Source organism: Vipera ursinii (assembly GCF_947247035.1).
Source record: "Vipera ursinii genome assembly, chromosome: 4".
NCBI lineage: Eukaryota > Metazoa > Chordata > Lepidosauria > Squamata > Viperidae > Vipera > Vipera ursinii.
Window position 1 is genome coordinate 38,934,117 of NC_139514.1, and position 12,390 is coordinate 38,946,506.

The 12,390-nt window shown below is 39.1% G+C and overlaps 1 protein-coding gene across 1 annotated transcript in view; it reads left to right on the plus strand.

Annotated features, from left to right (window-relative positions):
- GPA33 (glycoprotein A33) overlaps nucleotides 1-12,390 on the plus strand; it is a 30,011-nt gene that overhangs the window by 3,089 nt on the left and 14,532 nt on the right. The window contains exons 2-3 of the mRNA XM_083361907.1: nucleotides 11,050-11,210; nucleotides 11,945-12,155. Coding sequence (XP_083218033.1) covers nucleotides 11,050-11,210; nucleotides 11,945-12,155 — 372 coding nt within the window. The remainder of the gene's footprint in view (nucleotides 1-11,049; nucleotides 11,211-11,944; nucleotides 12,156-12,390) is intronic.

Genomic DNA, 12,390 nt, shown 5'->3' on the forward strand with positions numbered 1-12,390 from the left:
TGAATGTTTGATTACAGAAATACTTATATTGGTTTTGTCCAAGGTAAACATCCAACTTGGGGATAAGATAAATAACAATTACTTTCAGTAAGGAAAAAAAACAGTGTAGCCAGAAGAGATATTCAGCATATAAACTTTATACCTTTTCTTAGTAAGGGTTTAAAATTTGTTTAAGTCCCAGGTTCCAGATGAAAAGAAGTTTCAAGTATCACATGGAATGATTTCTCTCTCAATTCTGCAATTTAATATTAAGTCCAAGGTCAGAAGTTAATGTCAAGTCCAAGGTCAGGGGTTCAAAGATGGTCTATCATTCAGATGACTCTTTTCCTCCTGATGTTGAAATTTGTAGTAGCTGCCAAGTTTTGTGAAGGATAGAGGAAGAATGATTTCACTGATGATGAAGTAGATATTTGTCTTTGGGAAAGTTAAATTATAGAACCAGAAGTGCTTGCATATTTGAGTACTTTGGCTTCAAATATATATTTCCTGTATGATGTGTTACAAATGATCCAGAATATTATATGTGAAAAATATAAAATGCTATGTATGCTGGCTGTGAATTGTATATTATTTTCTTTTCTAACATTTTATAGTTTCCACTTAAAAATCTGTTAATATAATATCTAATCTGTAACATTTCAGAAAATAAATAAACAAATAATCATAGTAGATCATAATGGGCCAACTGGCAGTTAGAGTCTCTGATATACAGTATAACAGCTTCTTTTTATGGAGGAATCAAGAGTTTGGCCTCCTGCATCTTCTTTTGTTTGGTACTGCTTTGGTTGTCTCAGTCCTTACTGGTTCAATGAGTGTGTGTGTGTGTGTGTGTACACGTACTGAACCTAGATTGAATTTACTATTGTTAAATTCACATATGCCGTATGCAGCTTACTTAGCTTTGACTCAGTATCATATGTGAATCAAGCCGTTATATGGCATATAAACTGTGGTTTAGCGAATGCTGTGAACCCATCCAAATGTTTAGTAAACTGTGTTTAAACAAACCATAACTTTGTATGACATACTGTAGGACCAAGTCTAGTGACAGAGCAAGAAATGTGCTTGGCTGGTTCCCAGAGAACAGAGAGTCCCACAGATTACAAGCTATTTTAAATTTGTATCAAATAGAATACTTGGCCTAAATTATAATTTTTATAAACGTATCCAGACTAAAAAATCAGTCATTACTTGTTCAATTGGGGGGGGGGTAGTCCCCGTATTTGTACAAACTTTTAACTTGCATCTTCCATTTGTGAAGCTTTGGGAAAGAGGAAAAAAAGAAAATATAAGATTCTCAGGAGACAATAGAGGCATCTTAGAATATGAATATTCTTAATCTTAAAGCCCCATAACTTTTATTTGATTAAACCTTTGGAGATGTGAGAAGTTTAAGGGACTCTCAGATTAATTTGGTGACAAAGTAAATTTTCAGATGGTTTAGCAAGTATATGACTGTCACCTTCCAATATTCCTTCCCCTCCCCTTATGCAAATATGATTTTTTTCTCTCCACTTCCTCCAAAGGGTTAGGCTGTCTTCCATTCTCTCTGAACATGAGCTTTATGATCTGAAAACAGCTATATAATGTTTCTCCAGAAAATTGACTTATCTCAGACAATTGTGATATACACAACACAAAAGAAAACGTTGTTGGCTTCCCACTGATCACAAGTTTACTAGGCATGTAAAAGCCTGTCTGCTGGCACTGAATTCAGATCTAATGACTGTGTAGAAAATTACCCAGATACCTCAAAACATTAGGAAATTTGCTACAATGTATAGGGTACATTGCAATCTATGTAGACCAGGGTTCTGCAAAGTGGTCAATACAGAATACCCCCAAGCTTTATGGGACCATCTGAGGATTTTTAAATCTCCTTAAATTTAATATTTCCATTGCCTGATTACTCTAGTTGTCAGGAAATTTTATAAAGGTAAAGTGGGTGAAACCAGCATTGTAAAATATGTAACTGCATTATGCATTGTAAGGAGTGGGGCCAATAAAGACATAACTAACAGAGGACTTTGATCACTTCCTTTGTGAGTCAGAACACATTTTATTGCACTGAGTGAATACAGAAAAAAATTACTCATGAAATCAGGTTTTTGGGACCATTTTTCCCCTCTGTTTCATCTTTTATTCTGTATCATGGATATAGTACTTTATGGACAGATCACTGTACATCAATGATATTTCCAATGATGAAATTTCATGGAATTCATGGAATTTTACTGTCACCTCATAATTCTTTTTTCCATAATCCTCCCACTATTCCTATTATTTGTTTCAATATTTATTCTTGCCACTTTCATTAAGAAAGTAAGAATGTGATAGCTGCCCAGGGCTTTTTGACTAGAGCTGTTAAGAGCCACAAGTCTGAACTTATAAGCTGTTTAAAATTGTGACAACTGGGAAGAACTTGAAAATAAATACACATTTTTTTTCTATTGTGAGGTGTGGCAGTAGCAAAAATCATAAGAATAAATGTATGAGGAAGACATTAGAAATGTTCTCAAAACTGCATGGGCTCCTATTGTTCATCACACCAGTGTTGACATTTGTATGTAACCAAACAAGCATTTGATTAATGGAAGGAGCAATGGTGACTTAGTCAACATTAATAACTTACCACAATCTCTTGAAATACAATCAAATAATTTTTATAAATAAATATATATACCAGTGGTGGGATTCAAATATGTGAACAACTGCTTCTCTGTGTGGATGCCACTTCTGGAAGTCCATTCTGGGCCTGGGCAATAAAAAATTAGTTACCGGTTCTGCTGAAGTGGTGCGAACTGGCTGAATCCCACCACTGATATATACCCACTTCTATTTAAAATCTATTCCCCCAGTGCCTCCCTATAATAATCAAAATCTAATCTCAATTAAAAATTAAACATTGCAAAAAAAAAATATTAAACATTACTAAAAATGATAACCCTTTAACTGGGTGTACTAGATTGGTTTGTGATATCTATGTTGGTACTTTTGATATATAGATATCAGAAACCAATCTATTACACCCAATTAAATATTTTAGAACAAAAATTATTCAGTTAAAACAGCCATTAAACATCACCAAAGATAGTGACCCATTATTATAATAGCCTCTAAGTGTGGAGACCACCAAGAACTCCATAGTTCAACACTGTACTACAAATATTCTCTTCTGTTGGTTGCAATAAGTGGTAATAAATGTTGCCATGAAAGAGAAGTAACATTTTACCACATGTGGCGGACATGTAAAAAAAACCCAACACCTTTATATTTAGTGCAATCAGGACTTTTTTGTCATAGAATGCTCAGAATGGAGTTCCGGCACTTTTTTTGGATAGAACCTTGTAGGGTAGGCAAGGCGGGTTGTATGACATGTGTGAGTTCTGGCACCTTTTTCTTTTACAAAAAAAAAGCACTGAGTGCAATGAAGAATAATTTGGAAATTAAATTTGAAATGAATCCACAATTTTCTTACTAAATATACAGGAAACCCTTACTTACCGTCCATTTGTTCAGTGATCATTCAAAGTTGTGACAGTGTTGAATGTTTGATACTTCCATCCATTCCTCGAATTATCAACAATTGCAACACCCCTGAGGTCATGTGACTGTGACTCAGGAGTTTGGCAACTGGCTCACTATCATGGTTGCAGCTCCCCATGATCACATGATCACCATTTGCAATCTTCCCTGCTGACTTCCCACAAGGAAACTCAGTGTGGTAGTCCTGTGGTTTTACTGAGCTGTATCCTCCTTCCCCCAACCTCCCCGCACTCCTGTTGACCCACATTTGTTGACCCAGAAGCACAAAAAGGGGGAAATTAGAAACCAAATAGCCCGCTCCTCCTCGTTTATTTTCAGTTGTTGATGCCTATTTTGCTTCATCTATGCAAAAATAATAACAACATGGAGACTTCTGCATTAAGTAATCGGCTTAGGACAAAGACCTTTATCGAACAGCAAATATTTTAATGTAATTTGCACCTTCTTGTTAATTAATTAATTTATTTTTTGGGACTTATATGCCATCCTATCTCCCGAAGGACTCAGGGCAGCTAACAACAATAAAAAACAACAATTAAAAAATTAAAAAAAAATTAAATAACAGCCCCAAAATAAATTAACTACACAGTTAAAAAATTAAAAATTAAAACATATTTAAAAACCCATCATCAATCCAGGTCAGCCTGATGGAAGAAAAAAGTTTTGAGGTCACGGCGAAAGGACCGGAGGTCCAGGGCCATCCGAAGCTCAAGGGGGAGTTGGTTCCAAAGGGCTGGCGCTCCCACAGAGAAGGCCCTCCCCCTGGGGGTCGCCAGCCGACATTGTCTGGCCAACGGCACCCTGAGAAGGCCCTCTCTGTGTGAGCGCACTGGGCGATGGGAAGTCGTCCCCGGTAGCAGACGGTCCTGCAAATATCCCGGGCCTAAGCCATGTAGGGCTTTAAAGGTAAGTACCAGCACCTTAATGTTATATATAGTATTCAGCTTTGGATATAAAACCTAAATAATCTTATGCTTATTAACATTAATTTTATAAATCACAGTTAACACTGTACAATACCTTCCCTCCCCCTCCCCCACGTTTAAAAGTTTGAGTTATCTAAACATTAGAATGTTAATAATCTCTAGTCAACACTATAAACACCACTATATTGAAATAAGATATTACATATATTTGATAATAACATTATAAAGAGAAAGAAAGAAAAATTGTTTTATAAGAATTTCTTTAAAAGTCTTATAGCATGTTGCAGAAAAAACATCTGATCTTGGGGATGTCATCCTCTCATAAATACTTCATTGGAATTCAGTACTGTGAATAAGGAAACGTTCCAAGTTAAATTGGTTTGGAAGAAGCTTTTAATTCAAGTGGCAATTGAATTTAGTATCTTCTAGCATTAATAACAGACCATTCAGTCTCTACTTCAAGCCAGAGGTATATTCTTTCTTTTAAGGATATTTATGTCTCAATGTTTGTGGGAGAGAAAGCTACAAACTGGATTTTTAAAAAAATTATTTTCATATAAACCTAATTTGTGCTTCCCCTGCAGCCTTGAAAATAGAGAAAGAGAAATAATGGAGAATGGAGGAAAAAAATCCATATCTCCAGGAATCAAAATATCTCCCTGAATGCCCTGAATTTCAATAAGGAATTTTCCCCTTGTTCAGTTTGAAACTATAATAATCTCTGTATATCATTCTGAATTTCTATATTCCAAATCTCACAGTCTTACAAATTAACACAATCCTTTGAACATACTGTGAGGGGAAAAAAATTTTTATCCCCAAGAAGAGAAAAACAGGGGGAACAGCTTCCAACTTCCTGCTGGTTTGAACATGGCTGATTGCTTTACAATAGTTGATGGTTGGACCTATTTAACCAGGGGTTTAGAGTAGGAATAGCTGGTTTATCTGGCCTCTGGAAGGATAAGACAGGTCCGCTAACCCTCTGGGCAATGGTACAGCAGCACTCATCTGACCACAAATTCTTTCTGGGTTTTCTGAGGCAAAGGAGAGGAAATGAAGTGCGGGCTGCTCACCATCGCATTTCAGGCGCGGACACCGCAGGGCTTAAGCGGCAAAGAGAAAGGGTGAGCAAAGGTGGACTCTGCTTTCATTGTTTAAGTTTGCCTGCTCGGCTTTTCTCCAGCCCTCCAATCGCGTGGCTCTTCCCTCCTGCAAGCCTCGAGCTCGCCGGCCCTCTCTTTTTCCTGCAATTCCCTCATCATCATAAAAAATAATGAAAGGCATGCGAGACGGCAGCAGCATTTTCGGAGGGGGGGAGCCCGAGGAAGGCACAGCAGGAGGAAAAAGGGCTGCTGCCGTCTCGCCCAACTCCCTCCCCCCCACTCTTTCACAGCAGGGTCGTCCGGCCCTTTTTCTATCTGCTACAACTTCCTTGGGCTCCCCTCCTCCGAACAACCGCTGCCATCTCACCCAACTTTCTTTCCACCCCACTCTTTCACAGCAGGGCCGTCCAGCCCTTTTTCAGTCTGCTGCAACTTCCTTGGGCTCCCCTCCTCTGAACACACCACTGCCATCTCGCCTGACTCTCTTTCCACCCCACTCTTTCTCAGCAGGGCCGTCCAGCCCTTTTTCCATCTGCTGCAACTTCCTTGGGCTCCCCTCCTCTGAACACACCGCTGCCATCTTGCCCGACTCTCTTTCCACCGCACTCTTTCTCAGCAGGGCCATCCAGCCCTTTTTCAGTCTGCTGCAACTTCCTTAGGCTCCCCTCCTCCGAACACATTGCTGGCGTCTTGCCCGACTCTCTTTCCACCCCACTCTTTTGCAACAGAGCCATCTGGCCCTTTTTCCATCTGCTGCAACTTCCTTGGGCTCCCCTCCTCCGAACACACCGCTGCCATCTTGCCCGACTCTCTTTCCACCCCACTCTTTTGCAGCAGGGCTGTCCAGCCCTTTTTCCATCTGCTGCGCCTTCCTAGGGCTCCCCTCCTCCTCTGTTTCGCCCAGTGAGGTCAGGAGCCGCGGGTTGCTGACCCGTGCCTTAGTAGAAAAACACCCCCTTTTTACAAGTCCACCATATATGAAAATATGTTGCACCCTCACACTTGTAAAAAGGTTAAAGCATTTTGCATTAAAATTTGGTGGAATATACAAAAAATATTTAAGAAAAGGATAAAGTTTTCTCCGCAATTGTTTTTATTGGGTATTATTACAGATACTACTGTTATAGACACTAAGTTGATGTTGCATCTAATTACGGCGGCAAGACTTTTAGTTGTGCAATATTGGAAGAAGGAGGAATTGCCGACTATAGAAGAGTGGACTTTGAAAGTTTCCAACTTGGCGGAAATGGCAAAGATTTCAGCATATTTGAAAGACCAATTGCAACAGAGATATATTGTGGAATGGAGAAGATGGATTGAATATATTCAGAATAAATATGGGACTAAAAAGTTTCATTTAGCATTTGAATAAGTAGTGGATTTTTATGATGTATGATTAGTTATTTGTTACTTTATTAATATTATGACTATGGAGAGTTAAAGTCCGATAGAACTTAATGTTTTATTTTTGTTGTTAGCATATTTTAGTTTATGTTTGTATTATTATACCCTGTATTCAGCTCTGGGAAGTCGGGGAGGGGGGGAGGGGAGGGTTGGGGAGAGGGGAGGGGGAGGAGGGAGTTCATTGTATTTAAAAATTGTAAAACTTTTCAATAAAAAAAGAAAAGAAAAACACCCCCAAAGCATAATGTTTCCACTTCCATGTTTGACGGTGTTCTTGGGGTCATAAGCAACATTCCTCCTCCTCCTCCAAACACAGCAAGTTGAGTTAATGCCAAAGAGCTTGATTTTGGTCTCATTTGACCACAACACTTTCACCCAGTTCTCTGAATCATTCAGATGTTCATTGGTAAACTTCACACGGGCCTGTATATGTGCTTTCTTGAGCAGGGGGACTTTGCAGGTGCTGCAGGATTTCATTCCTTCACAGCAAAGTGTGTTACCAATTGTTTTCTTGATGACTATGGTCCCAGCTGCCTTGAGAACATTGACAAGATCCTCCCATGTAGTTCTGGGCTGATTCCTCACCATTCGCATGATCATTGAAGCTCCATGAGATGAGATCTTGCATAGAGCCCCAGACCGAGCAAGATTGACAGTTATTTTCTTCCATTTGCGAATAATCGCACGAACTGTTGTCACCTTTTCACCAACCTGCTTGCTGATGGTCTTGTAGCCCATTCCAGCCTTGTGTAGGTCTACAATCGTGTCCCTTACATCCTTAGGCAGCTCTTTGGTCTTGGCCATGGTGGAGAGTTTGAAATCTGATTGATTGATTGCTTCTGTGGACAGGTGTCTTTTATACAGGTAACAGGCTGAGATTAGGAGCACTCCCTTTAAGAGAGTGCTCCTAATCTCAGCTCATTACCTGCATTAAAATTATAGATTGATCATTTCCTTGTCAGTGGGCAAATGTACAAAATCAACAGGGGATGAAATAATTTTTCCCCTCACTGTATCTCTTGAAGACAAATCTTTTTCCTTTTTTATTTTCGAAAAGAACCTTTTTATTCTAAATGAGGTCTTCTGTCAGGTAAGGTTTGTTTAGAATATTTTGAATTTATTCATAATATCAGTTATCAGTTACACTTATGAAATAAGAGTTACTGTTTAATCCAGGTTTTTTATTCTCTTTTTTTCTGATTTATTTTTGGCTTGTTCCGTTGTTAATGGTTCAAATATATTGTTAATATCCCTTCTTGATTGTACTAAGATTTTGCTGCCATCTAAAAAAACTTTCACACAAAATGAATTAGTCCACCTATTGAGGTTGAACATGGGATTTTCTACATGCAAAGCATTTGCTAGATTAGTGAGGTAAAATCTTGAAGAAAAGATAACATATAAAGAATTGAATATCTCTAATAAGCTCTGTAGGGCTGTTATAAGCAGTGGTGGGATTCAAATATGTGAACTGGTTCTCTCTTGGATGCTGCTTCTGGGCCTGGGCAACAAAAAATTAGCTACTGGTTTTGCCGAACTGGTGCTAACTTATTTATTTGAACAATCCGGCCTGGTCTGATGGGGTTGGGGTTTGGATTTGGTTTTAACATTGTTTTAATCATTGTTTATATTGGGCATAATTATTTAATTCTTTTTAACTTTTGTATGTATATTTTGATATTTATTGCCCTGTACACCGCCCTGAGTCCTTCGGGAGAAGGGCGGTATAAAAATTTAATAAATATAATATAAATATAACTGGATGAATCCACCACTAGTTATAAGGAATATTCTTAGAATCTACCAGAGTTGGATTCTGACTGGTCAGATCCTTTGGAAGTGACTAAGACATATTTCTTCTTATTATCTGGAAGTACCTAGTTTGAATTGCTTGATCCTGAGGAAATGGGCAAAGTCATTGTGGATTTGAGCTTTGCCATCTATGTTCTGGACCAATGACCTTTTGGTTAGCTAAGGCTTTCCAGGAGGTGGCATGTGGCTCTCTTAGGGGTGGGGGAATTGTACTACTTGCCTTGAAGGAAGCAGTACTCTTCTCTTCCGAAGAAACTATCCTTCAATCTAGCTGTGTTAGACAACTTTTGTTCTGTCTTCAACCTCTCCTTCTTCAACCTCTCCTTTGTGATAAGGATATTGAAAAAGTGGTTGCTACTCAGCTTCAGTGGCCTTGGATTAAACAGATTATCCCAAATGTGGGTTCAAATTGGCATACAGTATTGAAATAATTAGTCATGCTTGAAGATGATCTCTGGAGAGCTCAAGACAGGGAATGGCGCAACTGTCCTGGGTCTTCTGTGTCTCCCAGTGATTCTATCAATCATGGTATTCTTCTGGACCTGCTTGAGATATCAATACAAAGGCACTGTATTGTGGTGGGTCTCCTCCTCTCCTGTGGCCAGTCCCAGCTGGTGTTGTGGTGGGGAGGAGGTTGAATCCTAGGCCCTAAACAGGGTTTATCAGAGGTCAGTCTTTCATCTCTTCTCTTTAACATGTACACTAGTGTTTCCCAACATTGGCAAATTCCAAGTGTATGGATCTCAATGCCCAGAATTCTCAACAATAACTATGCTGTCTGTGGAATTTTGGGATTTAAAGTTAATACTTCTGGAAATGGCCAAGAGGGTGGATATACTGATCTACATGAAACCACTAGGTGATATCATTCAATGGCATGCAGTACAATATCATCTGTAGACTAATAATAGACAGAAATGCAGTACATGCCCACTCCAAGCCCGACAGTTGATGGAGGCTGTTTAGGCTCTGGATGACTTCAATTCAACCTGGGCAAGATGGAGTGGTTTTAGGAATTTGGTCCCCCAGCATCTGGATATGTGTCATCTTTGATTCTGGATGAGATTTCACTGTCCTGGACTGAGATGGTGAACGATTAGGGAGTCTTCCTAGAGACAACTCCTGCTTGAAGAGTAAAGTAACACTTGTGGCTAAGGGGAGCTCTCCACAGATTCATCTTGTGTGCCAATTGTACCTTTTCTTGCCTTGCTCACAACCAGTCACACCTTGATCAGGTCCTATTTCGTTTATTGCAATGCACTCTACATGGGTGTTCCCTTGAAGATCACCTAGCTCAGAATACAGTGCTGCTTGTAGCACACAGCGCTCTGTAATGAAATGTGGGAATGATCTTGGGAGATGGGGGTGGGGGTGAGATACTGCCTTGGAAACATCAGATGTACTAGAAAGGCTGTAGTAGCATAAAGAAGCTCAGGAATTATCCTTCCTAAGTTATCAGGAAGTTAAAAGAGACCTGCAAGATTCCGTTAATGTAGTGTTACAATAAACAGAATTAGCTCATCTGGTCTGTTTCCTGTCTGAGCCACCTGGGAAGGCTGATATGTTCCCAGATTGTCCCACATTACATTATATTACAAGGGCTACACAGGTTTCAAATTTTCTTCCAGGTGTAATTCAAGTTGCTGTCTTTCATGGGATAATGTTATTTGTGGGTTTTTGCCTCTTCCTGATACGGTCTGTCCATCCCACCAGATTGGATAAGGTAGAACACTTCAGGTACCTTTCCTGAAATGCTGGCCTATGGCAGGACCTAGAAACTTGCCTTTTCTGAGGTGCCTCTACCTTGTGGAACTGCCATCACCTGGACAATCCAGCAGGCCCCCGCCATTTAGTCTTCCAAAAGGCCATCAAGACTTCGAGTTTTTACTCAATCAGTGAAGTAAAGTAATGGTATCTATTGATGGTTATTGTGGCATCTGGGTTTTTTTAATTTTTTGCTTTATTTGTTTTTGGTTTTTGTTGTGAGCCTCCCAGAATTATGTTTAAAATCTTCTAAATAAATAGATTTAATTAGATGCATAATTAGTTGGTAATTTGGTATGGGTATTTTAATAGTAAAGTGTCTATTCAAAAGCTGGTTTTCCTTCGAAGACTTTGTTTCTGTTCATTTTCCCCGTTTTCTTAATGCTTTGGAGGAAAGGTGTTCAGGAATACAAAATTTATAAAGCAGTTTTTCCAATCACGATAATAGAGGTATATCTGACCTTTCTGTTTCTCTCTGTGTATATCTTTGCCAGTGGTAGCAGCTGTTCATGTTATTTCAGTATCAGGATCTTCAATGGCAGTGCAAGCGAACAAAGGAGAGAATGCCAGCCTACCATGCCCTATCCAAATTACTTCTGCAGAGACAATAGAATTTGTCTCTTGGAAAGGAAGGTCCTTGGGAAACAACATTACAGTAAGATATTTATTTATTTATTTATTTTATTTATTATATTCTCCCGAAGGACTCAGGGCGGTGTACAGGGCAATAAATATAAAAAACCGGAATACAAAAGTTAAAAAAAAAGATTAAATATTTAGCCCAGTTTAAAACAGTATTAAAACATATTAAAACCCCTACCCTAACCCATCAGACCAGGTCAGACTGCTCGAATAGATAAGTTTTTAAGTCGCGCCGGAAGGAGCGAAGGTCGGGGGCCGTCCGGAGCTCAACCGGCAAGCGGTTCCATAGGTCTGGCGCGCCCACAGAGAACGCTCTAATCCACTAATAATTCTGTTCCCTTTTAAGGATCTTTCAGAACCAATACCCAAACCATCTGCAAAAACTCTGAGCTTATCTCTTTTTAATTTTTATGCCCACGACGCTCTCCTCTTGTTTTATGTCTCTATTCAACATTTCAAGAACTAAAGTAAGAGAGGGGATAATGGCCCTCTTGCCTTGTTCCTTTTTGTATCTTGCATGGTTTGGTTAAATCTCCATTAACAATTACTTGTGGTTTCTGGGAAGTATAAATTGATTTTACTTTTAAATTTTGTTGGATATCACCATAATCATTACTTTAAAAAAAAGTTGAGGGGGCAAAAAGCCTAGAGGGTAGTAAGAGAAGTGCCCACTGTGTTTGTTTATGCTTTAGCAGAACAGTGGGACTCTCACTGCTACACTAACATGTACCCTTCTTTCTTATCTAGGGAGAATTTGCTAGGAAGAAGCTTGATGGTACTGAAGAATATTTACCACGTTACAAAGGTCGTGTAAGATTCTCTAACAATTTTAAAAATGGTGATGTTGGAATTACAATGGATCAGGTGACCATGCAAGACAATGGAACCTATGAATGCTTAGTCGAGATAAAAAATGTATTCCCTTCAAGAAGTGTCGACGTAGACCTTTTGGTCCTTGGTAAGGCATTCATTCCTTTGTATTTCTGCCAGCCCAATATCTTAATTCAAGAGCATGTACAATAAACAGGTAGCGCTGCCCGCAGTTAGTCTGAAACACTTTCTTCAATAATTCAGTGTGGAATATAATAGACACACACTGTTGTGTATATTGTAAAATTTTGTACAGTGCAGGGGTGTAGACTGTATTCTAATACTTGAGAAGCAGTACTGATGACACTTGATTGTTTTAGCCT